The sequence below is a fragment of the Labeo rohita genome, chromosome 24 (assembly GCF_022985175.1).
Source record: "Labeo rohita strain BAU-BD-2019 chromosome 24, IGBB_LRoh.1.0, whole genome shotgun sequence".
In the NCBI taxonomy this organism is placed as follows: Eukaryota; Metazoa; Chordata; class Actinopteri; order Cypriniformes; family Cyprinidae; genus Labeo; species Labeo rohita.
The window spans coordinates 28995756-29015941 of NC_066892.1; the positions used below are offsets into that span (position 1 = coordinate 28995756).

The 20186-nt window shown below is 37.5% G+C and overlaps 1 protein-coding gene across 2 annotated transcripts in view; it reads right to left on the reverse strand.

Annotated features, from left to right (window-relative positions):
• LOC127155406 (E3 ubiquitin-protein ligase HECW1) overlaps positions 1–20186 on the reverse strand; it is an 80008-nt gene that overhangs the window by 12371 nt on the left and 47451 nt on the right. For both annotated transcript variants that reach the window (XM_051097579.1, XM_051097580.1), the window contains 13 exons: positions 18703–18845; positions 18270–18370; positions 16467–17825; positions 9460–9610; positions 8513–8625; positions 7031–7152; positions 5135–5320; positions 4605–4739; positions 4401–4506; positions 3850–3946; positions 2321–2404; positions 1895–2001; positions 784–898 (listed from right to left, as the gene is read on the reverse strand). In XM_051097579.1, the coding sequence (XP_050953536.1) occupies positions 784–898; positions 1895–2001; positions 2321–2404; positions 3850–3946; positions 4401–4506; positions 4605–4739; positions 5135–5320; positions 7031–7152; positions 8513–8625; positions 9460–9610; positions 16467–17825; positions 18270–18370; positions 18703–18845 (2819 nt within the window). The remainder of the gene's footprint in view (positions 1–783; positions 899–1894; positions 2002–2320; positions 2405–3849; positions 3947–4400; positions 4507–4604; positions 4740–5134; positions 5321–7030; positions 7153–8512; positions 8626–9459; positions 9611–16466; positions 17826–18269; positions 18371–18702; positions 18846–20186) is intronic.

The window sequence follows — 20186 nt, forward strand, 5'->3', positions numbered from 1 at the left end:
CTGTCTATCTGTGTATCTATCTATCTGTGCATCCATCTATCCATCTAGCCGTTTGTCTCTCTGTCTGTCCGTCCGTCTGTCAGTCTACCTACCTATCTATCTATCTATCTATCTATCGATCTATCGATCTGTCTGTCTGTCCGTCTGTCCTTCCGTCTATCTGTCTGTTCGTTCGTCCATCTATCTATCTGTGTATCTATCTGTGCATCTGTCCATCCATCCATCTAGCCGTCTGTCTGTCTGTCTGTCAGTCTATCTATCTATCTATCTATCTATCTATCTATCTGTGCATCTGTCCATCCATCCATCTAGCCGTCTGTCTCTCTGTCTGTCTGTCTGTCTGTCAGTCTATCTATCTATCTAGCCGTTCGTCAGACAGATAGATAGAAGGACGGACGGACGGACTGATGGACGGATAGATAGATAGATAGATAGAATGGATGGACGGAAGGGAAAAAAATACATAGACAGACAGATGGACAGACAGACAGATAACTAGACAGATAGACAGGCGGATGAACGGACAGACAGATAGATAGACAGATGGATGGATGGATGCATGGATGGATGAAAGGATGGACTGACTGATGGACAGACAGACAGACAGACAGACAGCTAGATGATGGACAGATCTACCTATCAATCCATCTAGCCGTCTGTTTGTCTGTCTATCTGTCTGTCCATCCATCCATCTTTCTGTCCGCCTGTCTGTCTGTGTATCTATACGTCCATCCATCCGTCTAGCTGTCTGTCTGTCTATCTATCATCCACAGACACACTTACTTGATTTTTCCTGGTCCCTGTCCGTATCCTTTAGCCTCCAGCTTCCTGTAAAAATTGCGAAGTTTTGCCTCAAAGTCTCTGCGGTATGGAGCAGGCGCTCTGGCCCTCTGCAAGCCTGTCAAAACATATAATACCACTGCATATAATTACACGCTGGACTAAATTTGAACATTTCCCTATTTGAAATTAAAATACAATGAATTGAAATGAAATAAAAGTGGGCAAGAAGCCAAAGAAAAGCTACATATAATACATCTAAAATTTCTGGGGCCTCAAAGTGAAACAACAAAGCAAACGGAGCAGGGGTGTCAGCGCCATGCTGTGAAATAATTTTACTTATACTTTGAGTTTCTCATCAAACACTAGCTATCACAAGCATGGCGAACAGGCTCATTAAACCACGCTAGCAAGTTCTGCGCAGCACAGCGGGACGCCCGCTATGAAATTAAGTCGCTTTAACTCGTGTCTTGCTAGGGTGTGAGTGTACGTGATCAAGCTCAGTTCTGAAAGAGCCGTCCTGACGTGAGGAATGACCTATGATTTGTTTAAACACAAGGGAAGTGGTAGACTGGCCAGATTGCAACCCCAAACACATAGAAGAACTGATGCGGGGAATGATTACTCTCGCTTTGTTCGAAAAAAAGGCTTTGCAGTGTTTTGGCAAGCGGCACTACACACAAGAGATCAGCTCATGTTTCCAGACGTTTAAACTGGATTTTAAAAGAAAGCCTTAGATGTTAGTATGCTGATGTTTGTTAGTGAGTGAGAGAATATGTTTTATAAGATCCTACTATAACAATATGGGAAAAAAATAGTTAGATGACATGTGAAACCTTGTGAAATTGGCTTTTAGTCAATGTTTTTTAGTTTTGATGCTGTCTATCTGCTTGTGTAATTCTAAAAGTTGACAAAAATAACTTTTAGCACATGTATAGTCTTTCTTTTTCATAAAAACGGAGCAAAATGATCTTGAATACACAGGCAATTGTTGTTGGCTACAGATCTAGAACTACCAGTAGTTTCAAAGATAACTAGGGGTATCATTTTTGTCAAACTAAATGAGCCCAAACAATCCCTAAAGTTTTGCTTTTAAAAAGTAATGCGATCATACCCGGTGAACTCTGAGGCGAGGATCCCGGAGAGCAGCGCGGAGAGAAACTGAAGCCAGGGTGGAAAGAGTGAGATGGAATATACGACATGATCTCCTCATCAAACAGACTGCATGACAGAGAGGAGAAAATATCAGAATGGCACATGCAAAAACATATTTTTGTATTTTTAAATACTACATAAATAAATTTTAACTGTTTGGAAAGTCTGACTAGTTGATTAAGCTTGACTGTATATAGTTTCGCATGCTGGTCAATGTGAGTGAGTCATATGTTTGACTGCCAAACACTGGCGCTGAATCAGACACTGAGGATTGTGTTCAAAGGCACATATATGCTACAGCCTGTTGAGTCTTGTGGTTTTGGTTTGCAGCTAAAACACCAAACTCATGCATCATTTCCCGTGCCACACAGCGCAGTCACTGTACCTCAACAGCATGACCAGGTCGGCGTCACAGGACAGCTTTTCCACACCCTGAGGACCTTCGGTTCTGATGTAATGGATTTTCTCCCTGAGAGAAAGCATGTAAACATTCACACAATCTCACATTTCCACACTGAGTAGCCTTTGAAAGCTCTGAACTAATGGAATGTTAATTGTTTTTAAGAGTAACAGTAAAGCACTTCACTAGTTCAACAGAATCATAGTGCACATTCAAGAATGCTTTTAAGATAATGATCGTCTCGCTGCATTAGGGACACTGTTAATGCACAGTTAACGGTTAAATGCTGATTCACTCTCACAAACTTCGGGGGTTTTTTACATGATTTAAGCATGTTTCATGCATCTTTATTGTGTCAGACTGCATTGCTATATGACACTCTTGTCAGCCACAATTCAGTTTTTATACACTATTATAGTATTTCTTAATATTTTTAATTGTTTTTTATTTTTATGTGTTCTGTTCTCATTTCAATTTTTCTTTAAGTTTTAGTAATTTAGTTTCCTGCTTTTGTCAAATTAATTTTTATTTAATTAATCTACTTTTTTTGTTTTTATTTCCGTTTTAGTTTTACAGTAATTATATTACTTTATTGAACTTATTTTGTTTGCAAAAAACGTTTTTGTTTACTAAGATCTTTGCTTATCTTTAATTAAGTTTTAACAATTGTATTATGTGCCTTTGTCCTTTTTTATGGTCTTGTTAAATATTTCTATTTAGCTTTATTTAATTTCCAGTTTTAGTTTTAGTAATCTTAGAGATGATTTCTAATTTGTATGTTTTTAAATTTTTCATGTGGTATTTACATTTTATTTTATATCAGCTTTATTTTAGTGTAAGTAGTTTTGTTATGTGCTTTTGCCATTGTATATATATATATATATATATATATATATATTTAATTAGCTCTAATTTATTTAGATAATTATTTATTATTAATTAATATTAATACAAATGCATTCATATTAATATGTATTATTAATATTAAAAAAGTTTATTTTACTTTAAGTTTTAGTCATTTTGTTTTGTACTTTTGTAATTGTATAGTTTTTTTTATTATTATTATTATTTAACTTTAATGCATTTTTCTTTATTTCAGCTTTATTTTAGGTTTTAATTTAGGCTATTTTAATACTTTAACTTGTGTTATTTCTGTTCACAGCCAAGGCAACATTTCAAATTTTAGTTTTTTTTTTTTTTTTCAACTAACATTTAATTTATTTAAGCATTAGTTAATCTTAATTATATTTAACTATAATTATAATTTAAATGTTTCTTAAAGTTTTAGATGACAATCACAATACTGGTTCCACTAAGATGAGTCAAAATGGATTCATGTAACTCTGTACTCCCGGAAAAAATCCCAGAATGCAACAGTTTTTGCTGGAACGTTACAATGCTTCAATTTTCTTTGGCATAAAGTGACTGTCATGTTCTGCTCACTGTCGTACAGCATGACACATTTAGCAAAACCAAGTTACAGTCAGTCACTGTGATGATGAGAGACGGCTCACCTGAGTGTGTGATTCCTGGCGAGACTCGGCTGCCGTTCCTGCAGCATGTCCAGTATGTTTGGTTGACGCAGGAAAGCCACAATCTTATCATTGTAAGCTGAGAGTCAAGAAAACAGACGAAAGCATCATGAAAATGAACTGAATGTCATACTGAACACATAAGACTGTATTACTGAGACTCCAAAATATGGTCAAAATTATGAAATATTTTTGTAATTTAAAACAACTATTTTCTATGTGAATATCTGTTAAAATGTAATTTATTTCTGTGATGCGCAGCATCATTACTCCAGTCTTCAGTGTCACATGATCCTTCAGAAATCATTCTAATATGCTGATTTGCTGCTCAACAAACATTTCTGATTATTATCAATGTTGAAAACATCATACATTATATTTTGAAGGATTCACAGATGAATAGAAAGCTCAAAAGAACAGCATTTATTTGAAATAGACATTTTGTAACTTTGTCTTTACTGTCACTTTCCATCAATTTATGATGAATAGAAGTATTTTCAGTATAGTTTAGTGTAGTTTTTTCACTGACTGACCTAGAGGCACTGAATCGGGCTGGTATTGACTCCTGACGGCCGACACTAAAGCGTTTCCAGGTCTGCTGACCAGAGACGCTCCTCTGTTTCGGGACACTTCTGACGCCTGAGACAAAACGACACACAACATGAGCAGCATTACAGTCACAGCATGAAATCTGAGAGCATTTGAGTCTTGTGTGTGTGTGTGTGTGTGTGTCCCACCTCTCCGGCGCTGTAGCTGCGCAGTCTCTGTAAGTGCTGTCTGTGCGTCAGGTGATTCGGCAGGCGTCCGTTCTGAAGGGGAATCCGGGGGTCAATGAAGGTCGTCGCACGACTGTTGTGGTCCACAAAGAACGACTACCATGGCAAAACAAATTTATTATTATTAGGGCCCGAGCCCTAAAAGGGCGAAGGCCTTTTATTATTATATTATTAATATTATATTATTATATTATTATATTATATTATTATAAAAATATTATTATTTTTCCCTGTTTTGCTTCAATTTATTTTGATTTCATTATTTACATGAGGTTTATTTTACTTATGTGCTTTTGTCATTTTATTCATTTTTTATCAGTTCTACATTATGCTGGTTGAGCCACTGTTATTTTCCATTCGTGTGCAGCTGCTCATCGATGAAGCAGTCGTCCTGTGTGTGCGTATGCTGTTCTGAAGCAGTTGTTGTGCGTGTATGAATCCGTTCTGAAGCTACTGCTTGTGTATGTCTGGAGGCGTCTGGAGGAGCTCACCTTGCCCTGTGGGTCTGTCTTGATCTCCCAGCCTCTCGGGAGCTCCAGCTGAGTATCGGCGAATTTGTTGAGGAAAGTGACGAGGTCGCGGTTGTGTTGATATCTCTCAAAGTTGCGCGCGTCTCGCCGTATCTTCAAAATCATGTGCTTCAGGCAAGTGCTGTTAGTAAACATCCGATACGCACCCTGAGGACAAACAAGGCATGTGAGTGTGTGTGAATAATGAAAGGACACAAACTGCACATGACTCTATAAATAATGTACAGTTTCATAGGAACTAGCATTTCCAGAAACCCATAAAAAAGAAAACCACATGTATATCATTTGCTCGTAATAATTAATTAATAAGGTCAACATTTTGTTCTGAAAATGACATTACATGCTTTACAAGATCCACAGCAATACATTCCTGCATACATGTGATCTGCATATGCCAAATAATTTTACTGCTATTCTCTTGTGGAAATAGCTAATATTGGCACAAAAAAAGTTAATCAGTAAAATATATAAGCTATAAAAAAAATATTTAAAAAATTTACCTGAGAAACAATTTGATTTTTTTTAAGATGATTTTACTCGAAAAGCAATGTAATTTATTTTTAAGATAATTGTACAAATATTTTTATCTCTTAAATATTTTACTGAAAAACAAGGCAACTACATTTATTTATTTACTTATTTATTTATTTTGCGCCAGAATTATTAATTATAAATTTATCTTGATTTACGTATGTTTAACTATTTTTACCAATAAACAAAATAAATAAATAAACAAATAAATGCTGGAGATGCTTACTTCTTTCATTGTGCCTTATTATTTGAGTAATTTTGGATAGTCATCTAATCAACTCCTTAATAATTATTAGGTTTTTTAAAATTGTGGTGAAATTAAAGTAGCGACAGACCTTTTCTTCTTTATAGTGATGTAACCTGAGTGTAACAGATTATCAAAAATGAAAAAAATGTAGGACGGGACTTGGTTCTGTGCATTGGCTGTTGATTGGATGTTGAGAAGTGGGTGTGGTTGAGCTTGAAGAGGCGGAGTTTAAGAGCAGTAAATGACTGAAGTCTTGCATATGTCACAAAGATGATCCATTTATGATTTTGAGTAAGCATTATGAGGTCCTAACATTTTTTTAATTAAACATACAGTAAGCATGAATAAACTGCATCAATTTGCATGTCATTCAAACTTGAACAAATGTTATTTTTGATCCTTTTATTTTCAATATGTTTTGTTCCATATGTTTTGTTGTCATATTTGGGTTTCAAGAACCATAACACTGGCTGATTTTACAATCAGATTAATGCATGTTCTTTTGAATGTGCATCTGATCTAATATAGAGAGTAATCAAACACACACAGTGGGATTTCAGTATAATCGTGAATATTCAATCAGTACCTTTATGAGAGCAAGGTCTGTGTATGTGACCTGCATGAAATAACTTGAAACAAAATAAAGACATCTCTAAGAGCACAACACAGACACAGAAACACATAACACATTTGCACCATATGATAAAGAAGTGCAAGTGCACATCCGTTCCCACAGATCCACTTCTATCTCAGCATGCTTTATCTTTGACTTGTTAATGTCTGTTATCGGTCTGCTTTGCTATTGCAGGGCAGCAGGAGAGCTTATGAGATCAATAAAGAGGGAATCTGCAAATAGTTCAATCAATATCATCCTCCAACTAAAGCGCAATCTACTTGTGGACGGTGTCGGTTCACGAGCGCTCAACTGATCGCAGGAACATCCTCACAGCACTCCTGAAGTAAACAAATTCAATGCACTGGCTACAAATGCTTTGACTCTTTTTTTCTTCAAGACAAAACACAACTTTTACAGGAATACACATGAAAAACTACAGATGAAGCTTCTCGTTGTGACTTACGTAGTTAGCATGGAGGACAGTGAAGAATTCTGGGTGGGTGACGAACTTCACGGCTGGAGACTGGAGCAGCAGCGTCACGTTCTGATTATTGACAGGCGATGAAGGACCTTCCCTTCTCTGATCTACAAACATTACAGAATAGGAAAAGTTCAGCGAAAAATTTAAATATGCTGAAAACCGGTAGATGAGTTTGTTTCTTCATCAGATTTAGAGAAATGTGTGATTCCATCACTGTCTCACCAACGGATCCTCTGCAGTGAATGGGTGCCGTCAGAATGAGAGTCCAAACAGCTGATAAAAACATCACAATAATCCACAAGTAATCCACACCACTCCAGTCCATCAGTTAACATCTTGAGAAGACAAAAGCTGAAACAAATCCATCAAGGCGTTTTCAACTAAAATATGAATCCATAATCCACCGCTTCCTGAAAAAGTGGTCTGGTCTGAATCAGGAGAGAAATCTGTCCAAAACAGCTCTAAGCTTTTAACTGTCACCCGTCCCCATCATATTACCAATAAATCCTAATCTAATCATGACAAACTATATATCGTTGGAAAGGTCTCCTAAGACTCCTAAATAGTTATTTTAACATAATTTTGTGTTATAAATTATATAGGAAAAGTAATAGATTAATATACGTCAAGAGTGCACCTCAAAAATCTACATCATAGCAGGAGTTCTGACCTTTGTCACATAAGACTTTCTTTGTAGAAATCATAAAGAACTATATATCAGTTAAAAACTTAACATCTCAGAATTCACCCTTTAAAGCCATTTTAAAATCAGACATTGCATTACCATGGAAAATGTACATCAAAATCATATTACAAAATGTTTTCATTCATGAATTATAAAAATGTAAGTTTGGATAGTGCACTTTACGTCTGTGTTCAAAAATGGGAGTGACAGTCAAAGGGCTAAACAAATATGCGGCTGGACAACAGGAGATGGACTTTTATTATGGATTTTGGATTTTAGTTAAAAACGTCTTAATGATGGAGTTGTTTCAGCTTTTGTTTTCTCAAGATGTGAACTGATGGACTGGAGTGGTGTGGATTACTTGTGGATTATTGTGATGTTTTTATCAGCTGTTTGGACTCTTATTCTGACGGCACCCATTCACTGCAGAGCATCCATTGGTGAGACAGTGATGGAATGAGAGTGAGCACATTTTAAGCAATTTCATAACTTGTGGGAAAACTATTCTTTTAAGCTAGGAACAGTATAGAATTACTAATCAATAAATGCATTCAAGTTATCATTTATGAAATCACTTCTTTCGGGTCTATCAGTTTATACAAATATTTCACTTTCTGGTTGAATTACAAATATAAATACACACATTTTCAACTTGAAATTAAAAATCAGTAACACCTAATCTGTTTTCTGGCAGCCTGTATGTGAACTCCTCCACAGAGTACTGCAATGGCTCAAAACTCAATTTATTCTTATTAAAAAGCACCTGAAAAAAGGCCAACCTGGAGCTTGTGGTGTGGATTCACTATCTGTGTCTCCACCGCCATTGATTCTCTCAGGTCCACGACCGGCCGGTTCATCTTCGTTGGCCATCGTCCTCTGGATGTTCTGATACCTGTTGACAAAACAACCTCATGCTCAAACTATCAACATTCTTAATGGAAAACTATGTACTGTTTATACCGTACATCATTATATGAAGAATGTAAAGTGAGGTCAGAGCAGAGCGGAGTCTCATCTCAGCATTTTATGAGAGGCCTGTTTTCGTTTTGATATTTTGAATTAACTTGTTAAATATCATCTTGACAGTACATCTTAAAGCTTCTCTTTTTAAGAATCTCAAAGATAAATAAAAAAGTTATTTGCATGGTATTGCATGGTATTATCAATTTACACTACTGTTCAAAAGTTTGAGATTTGTAATGTTTTAAATGTTTTTTTAAAGAACTATACTTTTCTGCTCACCAAGCCTGCATTTATTTGATCAGAAATACAGCAAAAACAGTAATATTGTGAAATATTATTGCAACTTCAAACAGCTGTTTTCCATGTGAATATCTGTTAAACTGTAATTTATTTCTGTGATGCGCAGCTGAATTTTCAGCATCATTACTCCAGTCTTCAGTGTCACACGATCCTTCAGAAATCATTCTAATATGCTGATTTGCTGCTCAAGAAATCTCATTTTTTCTCCTGCTAGTTGTAGTGTCACACAGACAGATTCAGCATGTGTGTCCTCCAGGTGGCAGCATCAGCTCAGTTATACTTGAAGCTGTTTTTACTCCATTCATTCCAATCTGGTGAATTCACTAGCATGACAACAACACATTTAAAAGAGTAGCTTTATAGAAAAAAGTAGAATGGTTGAAAACAAACACATGAAGTCAACATATATATAAATATCTAATGAGTGTATGAGAGAGTGCGCTGTGGATTGGTCATACTGTACCTCCTGTTGAGCTGCTCCATCTGGTGAGTGGAGCCGGATCTGTGGATGCCGGTGCATTTGGCTGCATGGCTGGGTCTCTGCCACGTGGTGGTGCGGTTCACATGGTCCACGTAGAAAACACGGCCATGACTGTCAATCCGGGCCTCCCAGTCTGTGCCAGTCAGAAATAAACGCATGAGCTCATACATAAGAAACATAGAAACACATACAATCAAACTAGAGACAATTCAATGCAATTTAAATCAAAGGTTGTGAATATATCATACATATATATGAAGTGCACAACACATAGAGCATTCAACAATTTGAATGGAATTTGAATTGATGTTAGCAAACAAGATGCAGAACTGGAGTAGAATTAAAATAATTTTGAAAAGAGGTTTCATTTTTAGTAACACATTTATAATGGTACCAAAAATTTCAAATAAATGTTGTTCTTTTGAACTTTCTATTCACTAAAGAATCCCGAAAAATAAAACGTATCATGGTTTTCACTAAATATTGGGCATCACAAGTATTTTCAACATTGCTCATGTTTGTTGAGCAGCAAATCAGCATATTAGAATGATTTCTGAAGGATCATGTGACACTAAAGACGAGTAATGATGCTGAAAATTCAGCTTTGATCACAAAAATAAATTACATTTGAACAGATATTCCCATAGAAAACAACTAATTTAAATTATAATAATATTTCACAATATTACTGCTTTTACTTTACAGTATATGTTTTTCTGGTATTTTGATAAATGGGTCATTTTACAGAAATGTCCATTTTTGGTATGGCAAGATGTCTTAAGATGTATTTCTTTTTTTGTATATTTTTGTGCAATTATTTAAAGACAACATATACCATTTTTTCTTTTTTTGTCATGGTGTTACTGTCACAGTTCTGTCTGTTTGTATTCTTAGTTTCTCCCATTGTCTCCCCCCCGTCGATCTGTCTACTTTGGTTTAGTCCCTGTTAGCGTTATCTGGTTCACCTGTCTGTCATTATTAGTTAGCCTTTATAAATCTGTCTTTGTCATGAGTTCTCTGTCGGTCTTTATTGTTGATTTGAGTTTCAGTGTGTGTGGATATCGCTCTGTGTTCCTGCCTGTTCCTCTTGAAAGTAATTAAAATAAGATTTGTTTCGTACGTTGTATCCTGTCTTCCATCCAGCACCAGCAAACGTAACAGTTACCTTCTTTGGCAATATTATAGTTTTTTTTATGAAACATTATTTCTCCAATTTTTCTTAAGCACATGTAGTCAGAAAACTACAGAAAATGATGAAAATGCAAGAAAAAAGGAGATTGTTTTATTTATTTAATTTGACAGTTGTCAATCATGGTATACTCACTTATCATTTAAGTATCAATTAAGTACTTTTAATTCATTCGTATTCTAGTTTTTTAACAATTCCCTAACAATAAAGTAGGTCATACCAGTGACTTCAACTAAAAGCTTCATATGAAATCATAAGATAAATCAAAACATTTCTGAAAACTGAAAAGAAACAGTGGACTTAACATGGGCCTTGTGATTTTAATTTCAAAATAAAATGATTTTTGTTAAATGGTAACACCAGTTACTCCAGGGGACCACTACCTTTGTTATATAACTTATAATATTTATTTAGCATTTTTATGCCATTTACATCATATATTTGATAGTTATGAACACATTATTGTATTTTAAATAGCATTTAGTGAAATAGTTAAATAGTGTTAAATAGAAAAATGTGTTTTTGACCTCAAAAAAATAATAATAATAATAATAATAATAATAATAATAGTACATTTTTTTAAATAAATAAATAAATAAATACATAAAGCACTTTCCCTTTGTACAATGTTTTTTTTTTTTTTTTTGGTGCTTGGAATTTCTATAATTAATTTATAAACAAATATTGCCACATTATGGCTCAAGAAGGTGTAATTGTTCAAATAACATATTGTTTCACTTTAAAATATAAAGAAATTGTAACTGTACAGTGTTTTTCAAGTGTAATATGTCTGTAAAAGCTAGGGACAGAAAAATGGACATTTCCATAGAACGACCCAAATATTTATATTTATAAATAGACTCTGCTGACTGTGATGAATTTAAGAAAATTTGTCTTTCAGTCATTCCAGTTCTAGCATCTTGTGAGTAATGGACATTTGGATTCAAATTCACAGTCACGAATTGAAAGGAAGCCAGTTATTAAGCCAGTCTGGCACACAGATATGCATGAAAACACATATATTTTGGAACATGAAGAAGCACAGCTTTAAACACACACAACACAAGCTCTTACTCACACACCCACACACACACACACACACACACACACACAACTGGGTGTTGTACAGTCATAAATAAGATATCGTTATACTTCAGGCCCTGGCAAACTAGAGCTCTCCACAAGGAATAGGATTTGATTTATTAGTCTCTGCGGTGCAGCAGAGAGAGTCACGCGTGCCTGTTTCTCTCTTTCTGAGCACAAACAGGCGTTTGCCAAACCACATTAATAACTGCACTTGTAAATAGCGGATTTCCAAAGAAATTAATCAATAGATGTCAATCTATAACACAAATCCCTTGTCCATTCATTTATCTTCATTATCCACTGGAGAAAACAGACAGGTTTGATGCATATTTCAATCGTTCAACCAAAATATGTTGCATATTTTCATCCATTCTAAGAATATATCAGCATTTGTGACATTGTGAGGATCAAGACAACTCAAAACCTGAATACCTAAATGCTTAGTTCACCAGATGTGACATTTTTGATGGGTTATTTTGCAATTGGTGCATTGCAAACCACCCATGTTCGAAAAATGCCCATGCTAATAACTTGTAATTATTCTAAGCATTTTTCCTAATGAAAATGTCCGGATGTCTTTCAAGCTACTTAACTAGGATTTGAGAATTACTGGCTTTGAAAGTACCACTCATAGTATAGCTGTAAATTAAAACACATTAACTGACTTGCTTTTGAACGACATCTAAAAACGCAGTATGCACACTCAGCCTCTTTGTGGCCCGTATCACTATGGCAACTGTGAAGAAAGCCCTTGAGACATCAGTTCAGACCTTTACTTATCTCTTGAGAGACAAGCTCATTTATGTCAATTGTGCTTTGAGTTCCCTGGAAATCCCTCTTGAGAAGAGAGCACAGATCAGTTCTGACACCAAAAAGCTTGTGTTCTTTCCATTTTTGAAAGCTCTTGCCCTGCTTGTTTGCCTAAACAAGCACACGTGATTGTGTACTAGACACCGAGACATATTCAAGCACGCTTTAAGACCCAAACAGTCATTTCTGAGCTCACTTCTGTTGAGAGTGAACAATATGGCGATGTTGTTCAAAGACTGTTACAGTCTGACACCCGTTTCCTCTGGCTAATGAACTCTAAATGACGCTTGACTGAGGTTTTGTAATTAGTATCAGATTGCTTTTTATGATATAGCCAACACTTCTGGTTGAAAGGAGAGGGTGAGGAATATCACTGAGATGGACAATGATATGAATGATGAGATGAGCATTCATAAACATGACCTGAACGTAGACACACACACACACACACACACTCACACGCAAATGAAGGCAGCAGGTTAACTGCATAAGCGAGGGTAAGGTGTGACTCAGGAAAGCTTACTTGGTGGTAATGGTTCATCAACACTTGGGTAATGATGGGGATCAGGCCGCAAAGCAGGAAGCTGAGTGATTGCATGATGACGGCATTGCATATGACAACTGCCTACAAACAAAATCAAATACAGGCCCATGACTTATGACAGTCTACGTATGCCATAAATCAGTGGTTCTCAACTGGTGGGCTGAGAATTCTCCTGCCAGTGTCAAAAACACTTGCAATAAATATAATGTATTAACCAAATCAATATTTTTATTTTCTAAAACATATTTAAAAATATTGTAAATTAAACTACTATATATATATATATATATTCCTATTTTTAAATTAATTAATTATTTTTATTTATTTATTTATTTTTATATTGACTCTATTGTGTTTAAAATCTATGTCCTGAAGCAAAACAAGTTGAGAACCACTGCCATGGATAACATATAGGCTGAATTCAGGGTCAAACTGGTCAAAAAGTTACACAATTGACCTGAATTCACCCTATATATGTAATATCTCGAAAACAAACTCATTGGACCAGGGACCATCATTGGACCATCATGGACCAGATAGTTTTTGTGGTGGTTGTCTATTAAATGTGCTCAGTGAAGGTGAAGGTGAAGGACTAATTAGAGAGTCATTATCAGTTCTCAACAGGTAGAGATGATATTCAGCAGTGTACCTGAGGTTTAGCAGTAATTGGCTGCCAAACTCATCACTGGGCAAATTAGTAAGCAGCACCGCAGCAATTATAAGTGATATGGCTTTTAATGACGATGTTATGCTGTGACAAATTCTGCCTGTGTTTTAATGAGGTATAATATGAACCCTTTCCAACAACTGAACCACAGAAAGCTAAATGAAAAGTGTTATGATTGTCAGAGGAGTGTTTCATTAATTGCTATGTCCAGCACTTGTAACATTTTTGTAGTATCCAGAGTGACCAACTGCATACAGTCACATAAAATACAACAGAGCACACTGCACAAAACACTGTATCCCACAATGCAATGGCTGACGATTAATCTGGAAATAATATCAGTGTTTTAACACAATATTGGATTAAAAATGCAAAATAACAATTTTATTTTTGCTAACTATAATTACAACTACAATAAAGAATAATAATTAAATTAAGCATGCCATGTAATGAGGACAAATATACTGTTCCACAAAAATAGTAGGGAGCATGCAGTGTATACTGTGCAGTATGCAGCATGTCAGCATTTCAATTCTAAACGCAACTTAAGTGCTCATTTAGCTGGATGCTAACATGATAATGGCCCTGTTCAAAATTACTCTGAGTCAACACTTTTATGATGTAATTATGCAGTCTGGTAGAAGTTTACCATGGAGCTCGCCTCAGTGTGGGCTCGACAGAAGTGTGTATCGAGGGCACATAGCAAAGCTAAAATGACGAATGAGACACTCTACGGTCTTGCGGACCCAACGGACACGCGTACACGGTGGCCATTGTAAGTACACAAGAGCGCAAGTCCACATGAACTATGCTATTTGGGACAGGGTCAGTATAACTGAACTTCCAAAGGCAATTGCACATTGGGATTAGCTCGATGCTAACATGAAATGGTTGGAAGCTAACTGTTCACTTAACCTGGCATACTAGTCTTTACATTATATTGTGCAGTATCCAGTAGGCCATAGATCTTCCACCCTGCTCCTGAAAACCCACTATCTAGCGTTTTTGGTGTGTTTCATTTGAACTCAGAAGTTGGAAATTCCAAGTTCCCAGTAGAAACTTTTGGAATGCCCCTAAAGTCGGAGTTCTGATTTGGAAACTCAGAGGTAACGCAACAACCTCAGAATCCAGAATGGCAGCTCAGTTAACTAAAGTAGTTTAGTTATGATTATATTAGTACTACTATATTAGTTGATTAGCACACAGTATTACCTAACCCAGGGGTGCACAACTTCGGTCCTGGAGAGCGACTGTCCTTTAAAGTTTAGCTCCAGCTCTAATCAAACACTTGAAGACACTGATTAGCTTGTTCAGGTGTGTTTGATTAGGGTTGAAGCTACACTGCAGGGCAGTGGGCCTCCAGGACCGAAGTTGCCCAGACCTAACCTATAGCGGTGAACGTGATACTTCTGCATTTTCTTTGCAAATCACTGCTTTTGATGTGTTCTTATTGACTGGTATTTCTAACAGTGGACACATCCAACTTGTTTCTCCAAATTGTGTACTGGAGCACGGTCAACTCGGGTGACGTAATTTCCAGCTCTGACATCCAACTTGTGGAATTAGCTCTAACCTCCTTCAACACTCCTGCCAGTTATTTTCAAGTCATCCTGAACACCTTGATTAGCTTGTTCAGCTGTGATTGATTAGGGTTGGACCATTTAGCTGGATGCTAACATCAAAGTAACTGAATTTATGAACTCAGCTGCTCATTGGGATTAGCGCAGGGGTGTCCAATCCTGCTTCTGGAGGGCCACTGGCCTGCAGAGTTTAGCCTCAACGCCAATTAAACACACCTGAAGAAGCTAACCAAGAAACTAGAAATTTCCAGGCAGGTGTGTTAAGGCAAGTTGGAGCTAAACTCTGCAGGAAAGTGTCCCCCCAGGACTGAGTCTGGACACCCGTCGTCAGTCCTGGAGAGTCCTACAGAGTTTAGCTTCAAGCTTGATAAAAACTCTCCTGCCAGTAGCTTTCTAGTACCCCTTAGACCAGAAATAAGGCAACGTTGGTCCTGGAGTGCTGATATCCTGCAGAGTTTAGCTCCAATCCCGGAAAAAAAACTCACCATTCTGAAGACCTTGATTCAGGTGTGTTTTATTAGGGTTGGAGCTAAACTCTGCAGGACATCGGCACTCCAGGACCGACGTTGCCTAACCCTGCCTTAGACCTGGGCTGGGCAACTTTGGTCCTAGATGGCCACTGTCCTGCAGAGTTTAGCTCCAACTCCAATCAAACATTCCTGGACTGAATTTACCCCACATTGCCTTAGACCAGGGATAGGCAACGTCGGTCTTGGGGTGCCAATATCCTGCACAGTGTAGCTCCAACCCTAATCAAACACACCTGAACAAGCTAATCAAGGTCTTCAGGAGCACTAGGGCTATAGGCAGGTGTTTTTTTTCAGGGTTGGAACTAAACTCTGCAGGACATTTGCACTCCACAACCGACATTGACTATTCCTGCTTTAGACCTTGATGAACTTGATTAGGTGTGTTTGATTAGGGTTGGAGCTAAACTCTGCAGGACAGTGGCCGTCCACTGTGTGGCCCTGCAGGACCATAGCTCTCCAGGACTGACACTGGCCACCATGGAATATCAACTGGAGCAACTGCGCCGAGCAACACATTTTAGCAAACATCCAAGAGATTAAAAAAGACCTTTCCGCAATACATAAATTGGACAAGGCTCCTCACCTGACGACCTAAAACTAGGCCCAGGAACAGGTGACATCTCTACCTCCCCTTCTCTCTGGGGACTTTCCTCTGACGACGACTCTCTCCAGTGAATCGACCTGTCTCCTGGCTCCCTTATATCTGGACTCTGCATCGAATCCGAGACTGACTCAAAAGCACTGTTCTCCTCCTCCTCTTCCTCCTGTGAGGAAAAAACGGTGCTCTCCGACAGACGGGTGCTGTCAACCGAAGAGAGGCGCGTATGGCTGCAAAGGTGGTTACGCCCCTCATAACCTGAGTTACTGTAACAGGAAGTGCTGTAACAGGATGTGCTGTAACACGAAGTACTGTAGCAGGAATTGTCACACAGTTCACACTCACTCTCTCGAGGTTCCCTTCTGTTTCCGCCACTCACTTCCAAGTGTTCGCTTTCCACTCGGAGGGTGGAAGGTGAGGGTCTTTCACCTTCCAGAAGTTGGTTGAGTTCGGAAAGGCGCTCAATGGAGAGGCTACGTGGTAGGGTACGCCTACAACAAGGTCTAGGACACTCGGGCACGATGGATGGAGACTGGGCTTCAGACACCTCGTCTTCTTCCGCCTCTTCCTCTTTGTCCTCTTGGGGTTTGACAGTGACTTCCTCGGAAGATTCCAGGTCAAGTACCTCGTCTTCATCTTGGCTGTCATGGTGGCACTGAGCTGACGGCAAGCTGTGCAGCAGATGATGAATGCGGATGTAGTGAGAACGTGGCGTCTCTGGTTCCTCACAGGCTGAGGCGATGACTGTCTCCAACTCGGACACCGGAAGCGAACAGGGTCGGCTCTTGCGCTTCAAGGCACTCCGCATCCTTGGCGAACAGGGTTCTTCTTCATTCCCATCTCCTTCCACTCTCATCTCAACCTGCTCTGAGCTTGTGCCTCCCTCAACCTCTGCATGCTCTTCAGTAGGTCCCACTTCAGTTGGTCCACCCGTATCTTCAGCCTCATGGTTCTCCAGTACCTCCAATAGAGTCTCAGCCACCGTTTCCTCCTGCATCTCCTCGGACTCTGTTTTTCCAGGGTCTTGCTCTGCAGTTTCTACTTGAGTGGCGTCACTCAAAAGTGTTTCTCCTCGAGCTGTTACAAGCTCGTCAGCTGATCCTTCTGCTTCTGGTTGGGTATCCTTACTGGGCTCATCTAGAGAGGTAAGCAGCACTGCATCCTGGGTCTCTACCTCTGGAGGACTTTCGGCAGGAGGCTCCAGCGTGTCAGGTCCCAAACTCAATGCATCCTCCACAGGCAGATCAGAAGCTGGTGGTGGGTCCTCATTGAGCTCCGGATCAGGCTGCTGGTCAGGTGTCGTATCAAAGACTGGCATTGCATTGAGGGACACCTCCTCATCATCTACCAGAGAGAATAAGCAATTGTGTCAATACGGTTAAACAGACCAGCTATGAAATAACACAAGATATCTTTAGCAATAATCAGTCTAGAAATTCCAACTCAATCTCTTTGGAAAATGTACCTGTTTTTTACAAGTTGGCAATGATGTATGAATTTGCATGTCGATTAGAAAAGGAAGTAAGCATGAAGGTCCACCCTCGCAAATGAAAATTCAGTAACACTTTAGAATAGGGAACACTATTCGCTATTAACTAGTTGCTTATTAGCATGCATATTACTAGCATATTGGCTGTTTATTAGTACTTCTAAGTACATATTAATGCCTTATTCGGCATGACAATTTTCTAGATACCCTAACCCTACCATACCTTATCTTTATTACATCAATCTTTTTGTACTGTTGTTTGCTAGATAAACAGATACAATAGTAAACATGCTGCAGACCTGGATGAATCGATGAGGTTATCTCAAAACGAAACTGCAGCTGGCCACTGACATGATCTGTTGGAAGCCGCCGGCCTAAGGTGTAACTCACCACACGGTCCCTGTTTACACACACGACAGACAAGGATGCTTGACATTTTAAATCCCACAGGCAATTTACCATAACATAAACTGAATGGCACACCAAAAACCTCACTGCAGGAGTCTATCTGTGCATTTTCAGTCTTTTAAATGCATGTGCCTTCTTGTAAACATCAAAAAATAAACTGATATATTTAGGCCTATGAAAGCTGAAACCCTAGGAGGAAAAAATGCTGAACAAATGGACGAGTAATTTGAGAAACAAGTCAAGAACTAAAGTGTAATTACAGTCCTGCATGCTCACAGTCAGATGAAATACGAATGATTATCAGGAGAATTAGCAGAGACTTACCCGATAGCATGTTTCTCCAGCAGCCTCTGTACAGGCACAACCAGCTTTCCCAAGAAGCGTTTAATGATAGGTCTGCTCTTGGCAAATTTATCTTTAACTTCAATCTCCAAAACGTCCGTCGGCAGAGATACGAAGCTAAATCGCTATGAATACAAAAAAACAAAGAAAAGAGTGCACAGTTATAAATTAACAGATTGGTGTTAACTGCTGGTACTCGGTTTAGTTCCTTCTCTTCGTTCTCCACGATTTGTATTTACCTTTCAGTCAGCCACTTTCGACGTCATGTTGTGACTGACGAATTGAGATTCCCAATTTGTCGGTCATGACATGACATCTCCATTCACATCTTTAGGGAATGAGGGTTCAACCAAGACGTTCATTAAGTTTGTTACCTCAAGGGGATCTGATGGTTCAGATCACATGGACTGGAAATATATTATTAATAATTCGCTTTATTCCTGTTTATTCCCATCATTTATTAGATTTATAAAAATTATTTGGTGAAATCATTTTTCAACTTTTTTTTTTTAAATTTTTAAAACTTTTTTAAATACTTTTTTTAAAATAAATTAAATTTATAGTAATAATAGGAATAATAAAAATATTAATAATAGATTGGCTTTATTATAAGAAATCACGTATTTGATGAAATTCAGTAACAATTTTTTAAAAACCTTTTTTAAACTAAAATATTTGTAAAAACAAAAACAAAAAAAAAGGTAATTAAAAATCATAAATTAAATAATAATACTAATACTAATACTAATACTAATACTAATACTAATATAACTGTTTTAATTAAAAATTGTAATCAAATCTAATTTGCCTTTATTATAATGCTTGGTTTATTAAAATAAAAACAAATATATACAAAATGTTTTTTTTTTATTTAAACTTGTAAAAATACATTAATTTCAGAATTTAAAAAAAATAATAATTAAAATATTGAAATATTTATTATTTAATTCAGTTCCTTAACAAATTTTATTTTGATCTTTCTTTTAATACTTGTAAAAATAAATTAATTCATGAAAAATAAATTAATAAATACATAAATAAATAAACAAATTCAGCTATTGTTATTTGCTTTATTGTATCCCTTGGCTTATCAGTATGTGATACGGAATGTTCATTGTGTTCAGGGATGCTGCATCCTGGCTGGAGTCCATCAGAAAACTGCAGTGGTGACAGAGACTATGAAAGCACAAGACTGGCTTGTTTTGTTCCCTGTGGCAGTTAACCAAAACTATCACGATTCTTTTTCAAGGAGGCACACAGGACTTTTTAGGACGTCTTTTCAATCAGCGCCACACAAGCCCAAACCCAGCGGCTTCTCCCATCACAGTGACATTAAGCCGAGCCCCCTCCCTGCCCCCAAAACCAAATCCAGTGTGTCCTCAAACGGCTCTGAAAAGACACAGCTCACAAACACATTACACCAGTTAGAGACAGACCGCAGCTGAGCAGAAGATAACAGACACACA